The sequence below is a fragment of the Melospiza melodia genome, chromosome Z (genome assembly GCF_035770615.1).
Source record: "Melospiza melodia melodia isolate bMelMel2 chromosome Z, bMelMel2.pri, whole genome shotgun sequence".
Taxonomy (NCBI): Eukaryota; Metazoa; Chordata; class Aves; order Passeriformes; family Passerellidae; genus Melospiza; species Melospiza melodia.
Genome location: NC_086226.1, coordinates 17,104,161 through 17,124,313, shown reverse-complemented (window position 1 = coordinate 17,124,313; position 20,153 = coordinate 17,104,161). Strand labels below are relative to the sequence as shown.

The 20,153-nt window shown below is 39.1% G+C and overlaps 1 protein-coding gene across 2 annotated transcripts in view; it reads right to left on the bottom strand.

The window, feature by feature from the left end:
- Positions 1 to 7,494: 7,494 nt before the first annotated feature.
- The window catches only part of SKIC3 (SKI3 subunit of superkiller complex), a 46,799-nt gene continuing 34,140 nt past the window's right edge, over positions 7,495 to 20,153 (bottom strand). For both annotated transcript variants that reach the window (XM_063181096.1, XM_063181095.1), the window contains exons 33-41: positions 19,424 to 19,477; positions 19,218 to 19,329; positions 17,836 to 17,964; positions 17,093 to 17,214; positions 15,102 to 15,260; positions 12,629 to 12,781; positions 10,766 to 10,896; positions 10,088 to 10,211; positions 7,495 to 8,671 (exon numbers count right to left, since the gene is read on the bottom strand). In XM_063181096.1, the coding sequence (XP_063037166.1) occupies positions 8,594 to 8,671; positions 10,088 to 10,211; positions 10,766 to 10,896; positions 12,629 to 12,781; positions 15,102 to 15,260; positions 17,093 to 17,214; positions 17,836 to 17,964; positions 19,218 to 19,329; positions 19,424 to 19,477 (1,062 nt within the window). In that variant the 3' untranslated portion in view covers positions 7,495 to 8,593. The remainder of the gene's footprint in view (positions 8,672 to 10,087; positions 10,212 to 10,765; positions 10,897 to 12,628; positions 12,782 to 15,101; positions 15,261 to 17,092; positions 17,215 to 17,835; positions 17,965 to 19,217; positions 19,330 to 19,423; positions 19,478 to 20,153) is intronic.

Below are 20,153 nucleotides of genomic sequence, written 5' to 3'. Positions count from 1 at the left end.
ACTACTCAAATGACAAATAGTGATAAACTGACTTAACAACTGCTTCTGTAAGGGAACTGTTTGAACGTAAAAGAGAGCTTCAGGTGATGTGTTAGGAATAAATTGTTTATTGTGGGGGTGGTGAAGTGCTAGCAGAGGTTGCTTGGAGAAGCTGTGGATAACCCTTCCCTGGAGCTGTTGAAACCAGGCTGGACAGGGCTTGGAGCAAGCTGGGCTGGGGGACGGGTCCCGGGACACGGTGGAGGGCTTGGAACAAGATGATCTCTAAGGGCCCTTCCAAACCTAACCATTCTATGATTCTGTGATTTTGAAAAGATACTGCCTATAGCAAACTGAAATAATATATGAATTGGATAGATTTTGCTATTGTTAGGGTCTTTTCCCACTCTTACAGTCATTATCACTTCATTTGACTAATGCAGAGCTGTTATTACTTGCTCTCTTATATCAAACACTTCAGTTCAAACATCCTTTTGGAAAGTGGTATTAAATATTAGAAAGACTGGAAGCAAACAGGCTTTTCATCCTAACTGAGGCCCAAACAAATTGTAAGTGATTACTGCTTACTAGCAAGCATATGTTTGAAATTAACACAATGACATTAAAATTTTTGTGATACTTGCCTGTCTTCAGGTTCTGCCTGCTTTAATGCCTTTGTGTGGGCTTTCACATGTCTGTCCAACATCTGCCTTAAACTCTGCATTCTCTTTTTGTTTTACTTCCAAGCATTTTTATCCTTACAAACTTAATTTTCAAACTGCATTCACGGATGCCCAACAACACAGTCTATGTTAAATGGGATGGTGTCGTTTCTTCCAACAGAGTTAAATCAAATGTGAAATTCACACTTTTCACCCCTCAGGAATTTCCCTAAAGTAGACACACTGCAGAAATTGTATTTTGGCATGTAGGTGCAACCTTCAAGACAAGGACCGATGAAAAAATAAAATTTAGGAGCCGCTAGGAGCTATTGAGGACATTTGGAGTAATTTAAACCATTTACTCAAGTGACTCAAGACTACTCCATGGTCTGACACAGACGTAGTCATAATTTTAGGTTGACAAGTATTCTAAATGACTTCAGGGATCAGCTACCCTTTCACCAGATGTGCACAGAAGCTCCAGTGACACGGTCTCAGGAAAACCAAGCCTAGCACGGGCATTGGCTTGGTAAAGAAGAGACTGGTGAGACTCTCCAGGATGACATCCCACTACACTGGGGGGGCCTCCAGGCAGGCCAGGGACAGGAAGGGGCAGCAACACTCCTTCACCCTGATCCCAGGACGTACCAAACCATGCACACAAAACCTGAGATCCAACACAAAACCAGGTGCCTTAGGACACAGCCACCAAAATGGTGAGTTATAATCAGAGTATACAGACATTAATTTTGGAAGGGAAATCTGCAAGATAAGGTTCAACCCTTTGATCAAGCAGGGCCAACAGTAAAGTCAGTGCCTGATCCTCATCTGAGGGGTTTTTGTTCCCAAAGACAGAGATCACACAGAGCACTGGACATCCTGGGAAAGGAAGTAATCCTAGACTATGGCACAACTTTACATCTGTGTAACACCAATGTACTCAGCCATGGTGTTTCCCTGCACCAAGGTGAGCACTGGTGCCACCACAGAGCACCATCCAGTATCATTCATTGACAAGGAATGATAGAATGATGATCTCTCTTCCTTAGAAAAGGAAAAGATTGTCTCTTCCAGGTTTTAAACTTAAACAAGCACTCACCATCGTGTGGTCAGTAATAATATGGCATGTTTCTGTTTCACAGCAGCAGTTAGTCCTTGGCACAGATCCAAGCCTTTCAATTAATTCCTTCACAGCTTTTAGTTTCTCTTCCTTTGCTTCCAGAATTCAAAAGCAATTAGAACATGATCACTCTATCTTAGCATCAGGGTAAAGGCTGCAGATTAAAATCAGATTTAGAAATTGCTTAGAACTATTATGCTCCTAGACTTTATTCTCCATTTATTGAGCCTGATGATAATCTTTTGTACTCAAGGCAAGCAACACTTAGTGCAGCCAGGAAGATATTAAAAATGTTTTTGATTTCTCAGTTGGTATCTCAAAGGTATCATTTGAATTTCCTTCCTCCACTAACAGATTTAGTGATTATTTTGCAGAAAGCACACAATAAATGTGGTTACCCTCCCCTAAGACAGAATGCTGTGACAAAAAAAATACAGCATTACCAGGAGTTAAATATTTCAAAGCCCCTCTTAAATAAGTTGAATAAGGAATGCATTATTGTGTGTACACATACAAGCACACAAAGGCATGTATGGTGCTCCTTTGCATGTCATTTCAGTGGAAGCACAGCTCAGGCCCTGGGAGCTGAAGGAAACCTCAGCAGGGGTGCGAGAGAAATGCAGGTGATGGGCTTCAGCCAGCACCAGGAGGGCAGCTCGGCTCAGCAGATCCTGCTCTGGCAGCTGTCCTCAGCAACGCTGCTTTGCACATCAGTCTGAGAGGGAATGCCATCCCGAGGGATGATGGATCTGGCAGGCTGTCTGCGGGTGATGGAGCCATCCTGGGAGCGCAGGGCAGAAGCTCCGTTACTCACGGAAATGACTCACTCCATCAGCCACCTGTGCCCCGCAGCAGTGTTCGTAAACTCAGAGCCCTGTTCCAACACAACAATTCTGCCAGGCTGGCAAACACCTTCCCTGGGAGGCAGAGCCACAGGACTCCCTTGTGTTGCAAGGGCTAAAGAAGGTCTGAGGAGTTTGACCCTATTGACAAGACTTGGAGTTGACCAGAGGATGCAGTGCTACTTTGAAGACCAAGGGGTGGGCAACCGGGCAGCTCAGGTTTGAGCACACCAGCAAGGGGAATTGTCCCCAAGAGCTGTACTGGCTCGGAAGTGGGAGGGCACAGCTTGCCATCCCCCAGACAGACAGCTCTTTCAGGGCTCAGCCTCATTATTTGTGCCAGCAGCTGGGCTGGGTTTGCACCACTGCATTGTACTTCTTTGGTTGGAAAGCTTGAGGTGGGCTCATGAAAGCAACTTGAAAAGGATTATTTATGTTCAGAGTCTCACACTGCACAGTCTGAGATGAAATCACTGGATTTAAATGATTGAATAAAAATAAATAAATAAATATTTTAAAACACATTTGTCCTGGCCCAGACAGGAAAAGAAATTTCCTGGTTTACTTGGTTCATTATGGAAAAGACAATTGACACTTTCTCGGGGGTACCAGACCTCCCCTTGCAATTTATGGAGTGCCATCCCACATAGGATTAGAAAGCTAGACCAACTGAACATATGGATAGCAGAAGACAGGTTAACGTGTTCATGAACCTGTATTATGTATTTAAAAGAAAGAGCAGAAAAAAGAGCAGAAGAAAAGCTGGTATTTCCATCACTAAAACCAGAAAAAATTGATAAACCACAGAAGTATGAAAAGTTGTATCAGATGAAAAGTGTTTTAAAAAACTGCATGCAAGAACTGCCAAATTTAAAAGACAGATCTGGAAAGAGCTTGAGGAAGTGCAAAATGAAGAGATCATATGAGAATGGGATTTCATTCAATTTTTTTTTTTTAATATTTTTTTACAGTAACCTGCTGCTGCAGAAACCACTTTCCAGCAAGGACAAAAAGATATTGAAGTGACTCTGTCTCTTTCGAAAACCCCTCACACAGCCATCTCTCAGTTTAGTCCACCTGTCTTTGCAAACAGCCAGCATGACTTTTGCACAAGAGTTTCAAGGTAATGGTCTTTCATTTAAAGGTAATGTCATAATCTGTTTTCCAGCTTTTTTAGAGCACCCATTTCTTTTTAGAAAGATCCCTAATCTTCATATGGAGGCAGCAGTGATTCTCTCTCATATAGATCTTGCTGCTGTGATCATATTCAATGGTTTTATGTCATTTCAATACTTTATTCCCCATTCTCCACCAACAGTAGCTGGACAAAGAGGCAACTGGATGAGTTGCAGCTACTCAACATAAAGCATGCATTGTGTAAATGAAGAGGGAAGCAGTCAGATGGTATTGCTGGTACATGGTGGCTGCTTCTTATGGGGACAGTCACAGTGATGTATCTTACAAAGCACAAGGCACTTCACCAGATGATTCTGACTGTTCACAGCAATTGCAAAGACTTTCTCCCGAGTCACTGAGTACCTGGTCTGCTCCAGGAAGATTTCACTCACTGTAATCTGTTCTGTGTGACTCAGACCTTTTCCATTGTAATACTCTCCCATTTGCAGCTGATGGTGGAAACACAGTGGATGTAGCAGGTTATATATATAAAATCACTCAGCCCTCTCTCCAAAGGAACAGAAGTCTGAAAATCACTGCATGAGTATTTCACATTTTACATGTTCTCAACCTAAAACCTGAGCATCTGGTTTCTCATCTTTCAGGATGTTTGTGATCAAGTACTCCAGCTCTTTACTCCCCCTCCAATTCCTTCATCATCTGCAACATACCAGTAAGCCTTGCCCCAGGGCTGTAGTAAACTAAGCTCTCTGTTATTTAAGGTCTTTGTGCAGCTTGACAAGACAAGGCTTAGCTGTCTACAAGACCTTCTGAGTGAGCACAAGATAGCTCTCAAAGAAAGTCACGGCTAAGAAATTTCAGAATAAAAGATCTTGGTACTGAGAGAGTTCTTTACTTCAAGGAAGTTGAAAATAAACCTGTGGAAAATGAGGACAGAAGAGCTCTGTTTATCAAACTTTGGCCATGCTTGTGTTCAAACTCAAGTCCAAGGACTGCTTCTCCTTGACAGTCCTCTGGCAGGGCTGACCCTGCAACAGGGGGGAAAGAGGCTGCTGAAGAGGTGCAGAGCAGCTTGAAGGGGACAGAGGCAGCCTCTTGACTGTCTCAGCAGCTGTTGGTGCTTCAGCACAGATTGGTGTTCTGGAAATCAGAGATGTGTCTGGAATCTGTAAATTCCAAGCACTATGAAGCAGTTCGTTTTGACTGCAGCAGTGACAAAATGAATCCATATTAAAGAACTGCTCCAAAAAGAAAAACATGTCATTGGCAGCCACGTTACAATATGCACTTCAAGAAAAAAACAGAAGTTCAGATCTTACTTCCTAAGCAGTTAACACCTATGTCAGATGCAGAACAAACACAAAGAGCTACTGCACTGTAATTTGAAAGTTACTGCAATCAGTGAGGTAACAGCAGCTTACAATTCTACAATTCTTCAGACTTTATTGACAGTAGTTGACTGTACAGTGGTGCAAAAAATGTGTATCAGGTGTTCTGTATCTGTTTTGGAAAAACTGTGTCTGCACACTGCTGTCTCTCCCTTTTTATACACTTAGCACAAACAGCTGGGGAAGCTGAGCTCCCATTCTCCTAGAAGTGCACAACAGAACAGTGTTCATCTCAGATGAGGAGTAAGTCTATTTATACTTCCTACAACTTTGGTAAATCCACAGCACCAACTCTGCTATCTGGTAGGCAAACTGCAGAGCCACAGTAACAGCATCTGATGGAAAACCCAGAGTTTTTGATTGTGGTCTTGAAAAAAACAAACCAACAAGAAACTCCCAATGCTTGATGAAAAAAATAGCACTAAAAGCAAACAATTCCCCCCTTTTTAAAAGACAGACAGTGTCTTTTTTCTGCCATGTCACATGCCTGAGGTCAATCACAGCCATAATTATGCTTAGTATTGTCCAATGTATTGGAAGACAGCTCCCAGTAACAAGAAGTTTGCAACCCAAGCTGCTATTGTGTTTTCACAAGATACAATTAAATAATGGGATAGATTGGATTTAACGTGGTTTGCATTAAACATGGGTCAGAAATATTTGCAGAGACAAAGAATCAACTTTTAATGTGTTGAAAGCAACCACTATTTAATGTATTGTTCCTATTCTTTTACAGGACTTCAGTAAATGAAGTCCTGTTCATTAATCTATGGAGCTGCTCAAATACAGAACACAAAATGAAACTTAAAAAAAAAAAATCAGAAAGACATGAAAAAACCACTATCCAAGTGACCTCCCAGAAAAGAGACCACCAAGAGCAAGCCCTGTCAAGTCTTAGAGGTGCTCTCTCTAGTGAGAACCAGCATGGGGTTAAAAAAGCAACCTCTAGTATCTGCGGCCATAAAATTATCTACCTTCAATTCATTAGATCTCGTTCCATTCTGCCTTCAGCATAAACCAACATAATAACTTACAGTTGGCAATGTTTCTTTTTTCCCCACTTTACAGCAAGAGCAGCCAAAGAACACTGACTTCTAGGCAGTGAAATCCATAAGCAATTCTCAATTACCCAAATCAATGATGCATACATGGCTTTGTATTTTGCTGTGCTCTACATTACATAAAAGACACGGTTGCCTCAAATTGCAGGAATTTACAAGCTTTGCCAGTGTTACAGCAGACTTGCTACAATGTGCAATTTTGTAGAGGCCATGCATTGCTTAAAAATCAGGAGAGCAAGACTTTTACCTCATGTTGTTGAATTTTACAAAAGCTTAAATTTAAACTCATCTTCCCTGAGCACTTTTAACTGAGTACTTCACAACTCACAGAGATTTGTGGAGTTTTCCTACATTGCATGTAATACAACTTCAGGCTGTATTATTATCTTATTCAAGGAGCTCATCACTGTTGACAGTAAAAGCAATTTCATGGTGTTCTGAGCAGAAAAGCACCATACTACAACATTTTTTTTCCTAATGCAGAATGATCACAGTTGACAATTACTCAGCTGGCATCTCTCTGGGCTGTTGTCACCTGTTGGCTCTCCTAGATGCTAGAAGGCATCCAGGGCTCAGTACCAGCAAAGTCTAGGCTAACGCTCGCACAGAAGGATTAAGAGGGGCAGGCAGTTGCTTACTGTGCTGCCAAGAGGCTGGCGATGACAGCTTTTCCACCACTAGAGTGGGTGGCACACATACCAAGACTATATGCCAAGGATACAAACCATAGGCTGCAAGAATTTCTCCAGGTTTTTAACAGCAGCAAGCTAAAAAAAGTTACAGCCACTCTTGAGAGTCATGTCTGGCTTTTGCAGCATTTCCATTTAAGATTTGCAGTTACTGATAGTTCAAGGCTATTTGACTGCAGCTCTGTGAAGGGAAGTATAATCAATCTAAATTTAAAGAAAATAATTTTAAGGAAAAGTGAGAGAATGAAATTGTGGAAGATAAGGAGATTCTTGCTATTTAGAGGTTTCATCTTCCCTCCACAGACTAGAAGCCCCAGCCCACTGAGCTGAGTTTTCCTGTTAAAATGAGTGGCACACTCTCCAGAGATTAGCGTGTGTGACTTGCACTCTAGCTCAGCATCCTCTTTTCTGTAAGCCCAGAACAACTGGTTCCAAAAGCAAGTGCATGTTCAATGCTGTCCCACTGCACACTCTTGAAGTGCCCTTTCCTGCCTATAACACAGGATTGTATAAGCCATTGTAAAACTCTGCTGGACAGAAATTTTAAGAAGATTTTAACAAAAAAACTGACCACTATCATGACTCCTGTCAACAGAGTGAACATCCTCATGGTAGCTTTCACAGGTCAGAGTCATTGCTTTATTTATTTTATATTTTCATGTACATACAAGTAAAATAACATATCTGAAGAACGGCTATCATAATTAAGTAATCAGCTGCTGAATTACCAAAAGATGACAGGAGCTGTCTGCTACCCAGCTCTTAAGACTCTGTGCCAAGAAAACCTGGCAGTGGCGTTAATAATTGTACTTCTGTGTGCATCCAAATGATGCCTCAGGTTTTAGCTTTTATATTTTTCGGATTCTCTGCTGCTTTCGTATCTAGTTCTGAGCTTCATATTAAAGGATGGTAAGCTCTTGTCTACCTAGTCCTCACAGAGTAGGTAGACAAAACAATTCCTTTCCTAGCCTGGGACCAAGGACAACCACCCAAATCTCAGGGCCAAGAGCATAAATGTGGCCTGAAGAGAGAAAAACAAGAAGGATGGGGTTCATGATCTAAAGCTGTAAATGGACAATTAACTCCAATATGGTAATGGACCAGAACTTATAAAAGTGAGAGACCTCGTGATCAGTCATCCATTTTGTGACCATTTTTGGGTTCATCTGGGGTGTAGCCCTGGCTGGGCTCTTGTACTGCCCAAGGTGTATCCATTGAGGCCTTCCAATAAATACCTATTTTATTCTTTAACTCCATCTAGTCTCTGTTCTAGGTCAGCCTACACAAGGCATCAGTTCTGGTGACCCAGCACTCCCAGAAGGGGGCCCCAGCTGCTGTCCAGGAGTTATCAGAGCCCAAGAACACTCAGACCTGACAGAGACGCATGAGTAGATAAAGGGGAATTCTGTTTGCTACATAAGTTAGGGGGGAAATACTCTATTGTGAATAGCAACAAAGTTTAAGTGGGGGAAGCAAACAAAAGCAAATTTCAGGATTTTCTTTTCCAAATAAATGTGATTTTATGTGTGTAACTCAACATGAAAATAACCTACTTTTGTTCAAGAAAAAGCAAAACTAAAGACAAGGCTGCAGTTGATGAAACAGAAAAAAAAATCAGACACAATAAACAAAACAGCCCAAACTCTATACACTTGTGGAAGGTGAACTAATTCAACTGGATGAACATAAGAGTGTTTTGCTTCAGATAGTCCATTCTAGGCACTTGATGATAATTTCTCATTTAGTTCCAGAGCTCTAACATCTCCATTAGCTTTGGCATTTTCTATAAGCACCTGCAGAGAAAAATAAAGAACAACTTCAGAATTTAAGATTTTTCTGTTATTGTCTTAATGGCAATCTGAAATGTACTTTTTAAATTCCTGTTAAACAGTTTCACTAAAAGATCATCTAACCCATAATCCCCAGATAGGAAGTACTCAACATTATACACCAACTTGCTTAAAAGATCCAAACTCTGCGCTACAGTGGCTGTAATCACTTCCAGTGCTCTGTAAAAGCATCACTGATTACCGTGACAAGTAGTTACCTGCTGGCAATTAAACAAGCAGACCTGTTTTCCTGCTGACACACACTAGTCCCCTGCTTTGTATAAATCTTACCTTTATATAAATCTTCATTTGCCAAACTCAAGTGTTCTCTGCAACTGCTTTAAAAAAACTGCCACATCCTTTTCCCTCCCCCAGTTAAATTCACACTTCCCTGATTTATTTTCCACACATCATATTTGGATCTTTTCTGTTAGGGACCTTAAAAGGAGGTCCCACAGTAACCTAATGTTCATAAGCTTCTGGCACATCTCTTGTAACCCAATGACATTATACATACTGAAAAGAAAAACCATTAAGCAGAACCAAGCAAATCTCCAGCCATTATTATAATCTCATCAGCAGGGACTATCATCTCATCAGCAGGGACTCTGCAGAAGCAAGTGCAAGGAGATCACGCCAGGATCTTCTGAACTCATTAAATCTAGCTTTTTTAATCTGTGTCTATGCATGTCTGTGTATGGATTTTTGTCTACACCTTTTTATATGTACCTCCAGATCTACTTTGTATTGGATTCAACATTTCACCAGGGAACAGCTGATAATATGGGCGAAAGACTTCATCACCAGTATTCATTGAGTCATTCAGAGTGCATTCAGATTTTGAGGAGAAAAGCAGCTCTCATTATAAGCCAAAATGAATGACACCCCACTTGCACTACATCAAAGAGCTGCATGGATTTGTGAGTTTGATCAAATACATTAGTGAAGTACTGCCAACAGAAACTAATGCAGCATCTACTATGTACTGAAAATAATCTACCATTACACACAAGCCTTTAAGAGAGAGTACAGAGATTCTACTGCTCAGATCTTTTGGGCCAGGGACATGACATGTTCCAGCCAGGCTAGAGGGAATTAACAATATTATTGCTAAAATTTTAATTAAATGGTCCTCATGTCTACTGAAGAATCACCATTAAAACTGTTCCAAGTTTGGACTGGAGACTTTACTATTTATTTTTCATTACTGCATGGAGGAATGGAAAATATTCAAACAAACTGGTGTTGATTTCAAAACCTGTAGTACATTTGCACCTCTAGAGCAACATCTTCCTAGCCTCCTTCTACCCCACTTCCCAGTTGCAAGTATAATACCAAACGTAAATAGACAGAGGTTCTGTATAAGGTGGACAGTCTTACATCTATTAATTCACAATCATCTTTGGCATACAGATGTTGCAGGAGGTACCAGCGTGCCACTGACACTATGGTTTCTGGATTGGCTGGTTGGTAAACAATTCTCTCCAACATTCGCCGAGTTTCCCTAGAAACGTAATCAAAACATAATCCAAATCAAATTCTACTGAACAGGCCCCATGTAACACAACAGAGCAAGCAACAATGGCCAGAAGCAATATACGGGAAAGGCCTTATTGCAGTTCCTGCAAACAGAGACAAGATATGAAAGTGCAGAAGAGAAGGTAATTGGAATAGAGACAAAGTGATTATTTTAGACACAAAGTGTAAAATTCTGTTTGGCTGATACTACCTTCCAACAACAACAACAAAAACACCTAACAAAGAGATTTTCAAATTCACAGCACCATTAGAAATCTGGTTAAAACTGGCAACTCCATGTGGGAATGTCATATTCATTCAGTGGTGCTCCATCAGCTTTTTTTTTTCACAAATAATGGAAGATTTGGTTGCTCCCCACATCACAACCCTTTCTCCCCTCTTCCTTTAACTGCCACACTATTTCAAGAATTAATTTCCACTTTCAAATTTGTTTAAGTTCTTGAACTTAGATCTGCAGATAATGACTACTTGTATTTTTAGACATGGTATTCCACTGACAACTTAACAGATCATGCATACCTTGCTCCCATTTTGCGATTATATTGTAGCAGGGCTTGAAGCAGAACTGCCAAAGGGGAAGGTGAAAGTTTCAAAGCTTCAGTCGTTGCCTCCTGAACCAAGGATGGCCAGTGTTCATTTGAGACATTAGCCTATTATAAAAGTTAAGAAAAAAATAAAGAGAGAGTAATAAAAAAAGAAATTTTAAAAAATAAAAAGAAGAAAAATCAGTGGAAAAAGTACTTTATGGTAGTATATTTGCATCTCTCTAGAAAGCAGGTTTTATTCAAGCTGTTCTGAGAAGCTTTGGCAGGTTAGAAAGACACTTGTCTAAAAAATCCTCCAGACTAACAGTGGTTAGAAGTGCCTAGAAAAGTCATATTAACTTATTTAGGATCAGCCTTGCCAGTATTCCCCCGTGCTAATTTGTGCGCATAGTCTTTTTGTTTTTTTCATACAAATTTTACTAGTGCTTCAGAAACCCCTGCAAATCTTCATACCACATATAAAACTATTCAAGAATGTAAAATTTATCCCCAGAAGTGACATAATTTTTTATCAGAAGTCAAAACCAACTTCTAGACTGTAATCACCTAACAGAGCAACTATTGAGCAAAGGCATATATCTTAAGAATATAAGCAAAGCAAAGGAAGAAAAACTGGCTTTAGAAAAACCTTATTATCCCCATTGTGTCTGGATAGCATTCAAATCAGTGTACTTGAAAGGGTGACCAAATCTTTACTTGGAAGATAACTGGGAGACAAGCAATTTTCAAATACAGACCTTTCTTGGATCTAAGCAAGTTTTTCACCAGGCTTTTATACATTTCATTAAACCAGTGCAGAAATGCCAAAAAAATATCCACCTACAGCTTCTCTGCTCACTTAAAAAGTTGGGATGAGGTAATCAAATTCATACTAATCTCATCTTTAAACAAAGTCTTGTTTATTCTTAGGCAATTCAAGCCAGCCCTTGAAGAAATAGTATTAATCAATTTAGGCAGTAACTTGAGACCTCTGAAAGCATTTAGGAGCAAAAAGAAACAAAGCAGACCAGTAAAAACTGACAGAATTACAGCAGGAAAAATATTGTCACTTGACAAATTCTGACTTTGGAGGACAACTCTCTTCTCCAAAGTAGAGAAGAGTTTTGCAGCTTTATCCTCAGTAAATCTGACTGTCTTTTCTTACACAAGATCTCAGGATATATGGGGATTGCTTTGCCTGATTTTGATTACCACTGGGTCATTCAATAATTTGTGAAAAAGCATTTGCCAAGATCACAGCAGTATCTACATTTTACAGCAGAATTTGAATTCTGGTAGTGCACTTCAAGTTTCTAGAGTGACACTGCTTGAAGATAATAAACACTTGCCAAGATCCTGAGATATGTTTACTTTGCCCCCCCAGTGCAAGGAATAGAGTAATTTTCTTTATTCCACAAGATATAATTCTCTTAGATTGTTCTTAGGCTTCAGTGCAAGGCATCATATCTGGAAATCACCATAGAGCATAAAAATATTTGAAACATGGCTTACTGACTCCTCCAGGCACCAATGAACAAAAAGCATCTGTTGAGGCAGTTGTCTGAACAAGACACATTTGAGGGGTAGGCCAATTTGGTGATCAAACTAAAACTGTTATGGACAAGCCTCACTGAGCAAGTGAGCCTCTCAGGCACAAAGTGGCTCTAGGTGATTATTATGTTGCAACCTGTCTTACAAAGACATGTTCTACCAATACTCCACTGCCCCTTGAAGTCTCATTTTATTCCCTAGCTGTCATTCATAAAGCGTAACAGGAGTATAATTTAATGACTACAGAAGCCTTCTATTCCACCATCTTCTGTGAAATCATGCAGTAATGTTATGCTGGTTATCCTACCATGCAGATTTCCAGTGCGAGCATAGCTAGCCTGAGCAGACTGGATAACTTCCCGTTCCAGCTGCCCTGCTGTGATGCCAACTGCAGACTCTTTCTGTAACACATCTCTGCTCCAGTCATCATTCTCTGAGACTGATATATTTTCGCCAGCCACTGAAAATAAACATCCAACAAAATCAGTTATGGAGCCACCAAAACACACATCCATTAGGTAATACCATTTAGTCCAATTTATGAGAGTATCACAGCATAATATTAGCTGACACCATGCACCCAGTCCTCATTCCAACAACACACTGTGCATTGCCCTGCAGAAAAATTAGTCTGCTGCAGAGCTGGCAGTACACCTCACCACAGTAAATTATTTTGAGAGTTCCCTAGCCTACTCACAGACTTTTTTTGATAGGTTGTCTCAGCTGCTGCCAGCTCTGCCAGCACAAGATGTCCTGGATCTCCTCATGAAGAGAAGGAAAAGGATTCTAGCTTGTCTGTCTTTAATTCTGTAGTCATCACACATTTTTTGAAGCAGATGCAGCCATATTTGCAAATCCTTGTCATGTACATGATATGCATGAAGATGTGCAAGCCATATTTAGAAATATTGTTTGCTGGATCACCAAGTAAACAAAGTAATTCCTTTGCTTTTGAGCAAAGGCCTCTAGACTTTTCCTAGCTAAGGACGGCAGGGTGTCAGAGGAGGCAAAAATTATTAATGCTTTCTGGTCATAGAAGTTACTCCCAATTACAAAGAGCAACACACTGGAAAGTACTAATTAGCACTAGTGAGACATTGCATTCTTGACATCAGGCTGCAGGCCTGCTTTTTAGAGTAAAACATTCATCCATGTGAAGGGAAAAAAGCTTCCCTCAGCCTCAGCTCTTTGCAGCTGAAGATGTCTAGCACGCTAGAAGTAAAGAAGAGAACCCCTGCAAAGGCACAAAGGCAGTTTTGCCAGATCTACTTTTCTCTATTTTCCTGACAAGTCACAGCACAAAAAGTAGAACAGCCATCAGAGCAGAAGTTCAGTGGCACCCTTAAATCCCACATAACAATTTAGACAAAAGCCTAAATCAGAAAGAAAAGTTAATGGCCCCTCTAATGTAGTAAAACTGTAAGTCATCACAATGGATAAATCAAACTCACAGGAAGTCCAGAGACAGAAAACATAAAAACATACATTAATCCACTAGAAGCAAATGTAGCAGCCAAGTTTTTCAGAATGCTATCTAAGCCCTGAGAAATACTTCCTTGAAGACTAAAAAGATCTTCCTCACAGGTATCTTACCTGTGGCCTGGATTAAAAAGACTAAAACAAATCATCCCCTCCCACTCCCCACATTACATGCACTTATTTCACTTATTCTCCCTGTTGTAAGGAAGATGACTTGGCTATGCAAGGGACATTTAAAGGATGTACACAAACTCTAAATTAACTTAAAAATGTTATTAAAAAAGAGGATACGATAGGATCTTGCATGTTCCCTATTTTGCAAATTCAACCTGAATGAGTTCTATATTCTGAAAATGAAGCCTCACAAATCACAGAAAAATGCATCAAAAAAGCATTTTCCCCAGAAATAATGCTCCTGGTGTTTCTGTAGAGAAGAGCATCTGCAGCCTTCTAAGAAGCAAGATCATGATCTGTAAAGCAGCCTTGCACTGATCTTCTAAGAGTGAAAACAACTCCAATGAATCTTACCACAAGCAGGGTTTTATTTTATCAACACGCAGAGGAGCCTCATAAATCCTTCAGCTACATAAAGGACTCTATAAGTTCATGTAATTTTTTTAAACAATGTGCTACTTACATTGGTAAAGACAGATAATAACTGTAAACAAAAAAGCAGCTGTTAGAAAATGAACATATTTGGTGTTGCATCACCAAAAGGATCTTATGGTATGTGTGAGACTTCTCAGACTGACTCACAGAAGCAGCATATGAAGAGATATTTAGCACTTTTGTGTCAACTAAAAATGATTACTCATCATGCCATGGAAAGGAATTAGTGAACAATGTTACTGGGAGTGATTCTCTGCAGTCAAATTACTCAAAAGTACAGTGACACCTGAAGTCAGGACATTATGGAGAAAGAGAATTTTCAGCTTTTCAGACTCTTAAAGAAGAAATTGTGTATTACTACAACAGGAAACCATTTACCTCCATTTATTTTTATGAAGTTATGAAGTATTTCATTGGTTTCTGCTCACATGTTAAATCACAGATACCTAAAGACATTTATCTCGAACTTTTAGTTCTCCTGCCTCCATGTCTGGTGTTACTAGCAGTCCTTAATATTCCAACTTTTATAGAGGTTAACATGATATTTCAACTTTGGAACAAATAGAATTTAAGCTGCTTTTTCTGTCACTGACTGTCAGCATGTAAGTAGAATCAAGCAGTGAAACGAATGCTCACTCCCTTACAGCAGGTGTGAGAGTGGCACACCAGTCAGGGAAAAGATTGACACTTACTTGCCAGGCTGCAGCTGAGGATGAACTGGACATGACTGTCTTGCGAAGTTCCTCCAGGATGTTGTCTGGAAGTTCTTTGTGAGACTGCAACAGCTGCTTACACTGAATTTGTCTCAAAAGCAAAAACAGAGCTGGGTGCTCAGGGCAGCTTTTTAAACCCTAAAACCAAACCAATCAGAATTATCATTCTCCAGTATCAAGGACACTTAGATTTTCCATTCTGCTCTTTATAGAAAACAACATTGAAAGCCTTCTCAGGGTGCTTGAAACACAGCATTTTTGTCCTCCACTGCACAAAGGAGTATTTCAGGACTGAACCATAAAAACATAAAATATTTCTACTGTTCTCAAAATACATTTGAAGTCTAAGCTTAATTTTACATTTACATTTTGTATTTCCTACTCTTACTGGTTTCTGAAAGACATCTGTCACTTGGTTGGACAATTATTAAAAATTTTGGGCCTATTAACATAGGCAAAAACCTGTCTTGGGGCTAAAAAGGACCCTGATTATGCTTCAAGAAATTTTAGTTCTCCCAAACAAGACACTTTATTTTCACTGGAACAGAAGGACTTTACTAAACATTTCCTATTCAGAAACAGCAGGCATCCATACAGTATTTCTTTGAACCAACACAAAAAAGAAAAGACAGAAATCTAGCTATGTGTTGCTTTACTCTGCTCAGGTGAAATGTGAAGTTTTTGCAAACCTCACTGCATGTTATTTTCTGTGCTGAAATCTCAATATTCCAAGAATTATAACTCAAACCAGATTTGTGTTAACAAACAATATTTGTATTTTTCACATATTTTTTAACAAAGTATGTTGCCTGTGAATCCTTCACAACTGACTGACAGCAGTGTCTGACTCTCGACTCCCAGTTACACTGCTTTCTGAGGATTTTGGGGTCTGAAACTACCACTGAAGGCTTGTGGTGCTAGGGAATGCTATCCTTTTATCTACACTAATTGCAGACCCTGACTGTCCTCTCCCCAGGCTATTTAATTAAACAAAAATCAGCATAATACAAGCAAAATCCACCACAACCTTCACCCCTGCCAAACTGAGGGAAGGATAGATCTTGTATGTCTCAAAATCTCTGATGATTGTTAATATAAGGCAGGTCAGTAGACAAGTTGGCCAGCAAAGGAAAACGCCTCACCAAGCAAACAAAGAGGAAAGAAAGTACTTCCTGCTGAAAACCAGCCTGTTCAATCAATCTGCTTGTGTGGTTTAGGTTTTTTGTTGTTTGTTGTTGGTGTTTTTTTTTTAACTTCCATCCACTTTAATGAAATATACCAAAAACAAGGATCACATTTGCACGTGATTAGTAATTTTCCTTAATGAAAATAATGGATGTGTGCTTTTTTGTTTATCTTTTGCCAAGTCTACTGCTTATGAACACCCCACTGAATGCTGTTAACAGCCCAGCTCCCTTCCATAGCTGCGTTGCAGCAAGACCTCTCTTTTTTAATAATTGAACTTGTAGCATCCACTTGGAGCTCTGAAACAAAGTACCAATACAACCCAGAAGAAATCGAAGTCCCATGGATGTCTCCTATCCTGACTTCTTGCCCTGAATTCCAGTAATGTTTTGCTTAATTCTGGGCAGGAAGAACAGACTTCAGCTTTATCATGACACATACACTACTTGTTTCAACTATTAACATAGTTCTGGTGCTGCAAGCAATATATTGGGGAGGGGAGGACATACCAACCATCAGTTCAGTTGGTCAGAGCATGCTGTTAATACCGCCAGAGTTGAAGGTTTGATCCCCATACAGGCCATTCACTTCAGAGCTGGACTTGATGATCTGATCTTTGTGGGTCCCTTTCAACTCAGAATACTCAGTGATTCTGTGAACTATTATATTTTGTATCTCTGATGGAACAGACAGTTGCTAATTCAAACATTACCTTACTGTATAATGCACAAAAATAATGGCTTCTGTCAATTCTACCACAATCTGCCAGTGTGACCCCATCATACCTTGTTACAAAGAGCTTCAGCTTCTGACAGTTTACCAGTCTCCCCTAGACTGGTAATAGCTTGACACAGACACCAGTCTTCAAGAGTACGGACATAATTATGTGGAAGATTACTTTCTCCAGCTGTAAAGACAGACAACACATTTAAACAGATTAGTATTTATGCTGTAGTACAATACCATGGTCACAGGCTCTAGATCTGCTAAGGGAGAATTTTTATGAGTTTTAATGTGACATGGCTCCCTTCATCAGTAGAACATTGAAAGATGGCAAAATCAAAAGCAAGAGGGGAAATAAGCATACACCATTTGAGTTAATGGTTTGAGATCAATCAAACATGGAATTTTAATTCCAGTTTTGAAAACACTATGGGCATTGAGCAAGAATGAGCACCTATTGGAAGAGTTACAGAACTCAAAATTACTTTAGCCTTTTCCTGTAAAGTACTGCTGCTGCAATGTAATACATCCACAACCTTCATGAGTGTAGGCATCAGAGTTCAGAAATACTATTTCACAAAACTATTTGAAGCTTTGGAGGGGAAAGCAAGCTATCATTAAATATCTAAACCCATCTATATATCAGAATTTAATGGGTTTTTTGTGTAAAATACAATTACAACTATTGTGTAATTACCACTATTGAGTACTCCTCAGCCTATTTGCAAATTCAGAACAGCATTGCAAGCTTAGACAATTTCAATTTTATTTTGCCTTTTTTAAACAGGAAACTCATATAGCTTACTTTTGGCTGAAACTGTAGACACAAGTGTCATCTCTAGGCCTGTTCGTTTCGGTTCAGTGTTGTTTAGACAGACAACAGTGTTTTCAGCATGACAGGCTGCCATTAGCACTGCCCAAGCAACAGGATTATCTAGAAAAGAATGGTAAAAGGGAACTCATGCCCATTCTAAACCTGCTGGTAGTTCACTTAGAATGGGATTTATCAGATAAAGCATAAAAGCATACCTATCAATGGAACCATACACTGTAAATAAGATACCAAAAATAAGAGAAGTAATTGAGTTTAAATCAAGGAAGGTGATAACTACTTGCTTCTAACTAGTAAGACACATCAGATTATAAAAGGAAGACGCTGTTCTTAAAGCCAGCTGATGTATTTTTCACAGATAGCTTCAGTGTGCTAACCTGAAGCTGCCAATTTATTTTTCACTACACAGATTAATCTTGGCTTTCACTGAAGAGTTGTAACAAAACACAAAGTGGCAGACTCAGTCTGTTCTGCCCACCAGCATGAAAGTTATAGCAATAGGTGCCTACTTCCACTGCCAGCTAATTCCTGTGTCAGCTTCACCTTTAAATAACCCTATGAAGAACACCTACTACTGTAAGAGCAATCTCTGTCCTGAATTGGACAGAGCTCAGTTAAAGATTTTATTTATTTAAATTTTCATACATAAAATAATTATTTTTGCTGGCAAAATGAAACAAAGCTTGAAGATCTAACAGAGTAAAATGTAAAGTACACTGCTTTTAAACAGCTGTCATACACTCATATTTCCTGTAGGAAAGTAATTGACATTTTGAACTTGCCAGCCAGCCCTGTGCATCAGAACAAAATTACTCTAGAAGAAGCAATTTTTTAGTATTTCACTATCAAGTACCAATTAGCAACTAAAAACCCCACGAGGCTTGCACTTCATATGCTATAGGAAGAAGACTATTTAGTAATACAACCACAGAATTCTCTGTAGTTCATAAACCACACATTTTAAAAGAACTTTTCTAATAAAAAATCTCAAGTGAGATGAATAATTCTCTTCTGTCTGGCGCTGCATACTGAGGGAACATATGTTTTTCAATTTATCTAGTATACTAAATAATACTTATGTCTTTTCCTGATGAGTGATTAAGAAATTACTCATGGTTTAGAAGAAGCCTTAAAACTCAGTGATATTTTTCTTATTGTCTGGCTTAATTCCCATACCACTAAATTTGGAAGAAAAGTGACAATTTCCACTCTAAACATCTTCCCCAAAAGACACATGGATAACCCTAAACAACAAATCAACCCAACAAAAGCAGATTTTACTTTAATCCAGTAATTTTTGCTTCTGATGGTTAAAAAGACAAACAATCACTACTGTGTTTGAGAACAGGAGTAACCTGGACAGACATGGATGGCCTTCTGAATATTTTTCAGAGGATTGTTTTTCTTATCTTCTAACATGTGACATCCTGCTACCAACTGATTAACTGCGATATTCAGCAGGACTTCCTATAAAAAGAACACAAGAGTGTAAGTGATCAGAGAGAATTAATTTTAGGACTGTTTATGGAATTATAAAATCTGCATTTTAAGACAGTCAAACCTTTCCACAGTTTACATCAAGTGTATGTGCAACTCTTCCTGCCATAGCTCCTCCCTGCAAGATTAAAAAAACAAACAATTGATTTAATTACATGGCTAATTAATTTTATGCAAAATACAATGCCAAAATAATTTTATCTTTGTTATTCACAAGTACAAAATTTGCACAATGAGTCAATGGCATGCTTATGGCATGATCTTTTTATTAAAAAATTAGCAAGAGACATTCTAGACTAGAGTTTATCTATATGATTGGTTTCTAATTTCAGCCCCATATTGAAAAGGGTTTCTTTTCAGGTGCTATTTCTGTTTATATAATTAGCATAAATTAAGACAAGGAGCATTTATTTGAAGGAAAAATAATAATAAGCAGAAAAGTGGCAAGGAAACACTGCCTAATGTGAAAAGTGAAGATGACTACATTAACCAAATTAAAGATAGGTAAATCTTAATATAAATATTTATTTAAATACATACATCTATATAAAACTAAATGGAAGAAATTATACATAATTATACATAGTATAGCCATTTGTTGTTAGCATAATTCTAGCAGATCATTCCTCTAAGTTTACTTCAAGAATGGTTACCTCATGGAAGATTGAAATAATGGTATATAAACTCAGTATGTAGCAGTGCACTGCTTTGAATGTAAGCCATACATTTTCCTTTTAACTGGGGCAAGTCCACACACCGAAGGGTGGGGTTTTTTCAGGTAAGAAACGACTCAG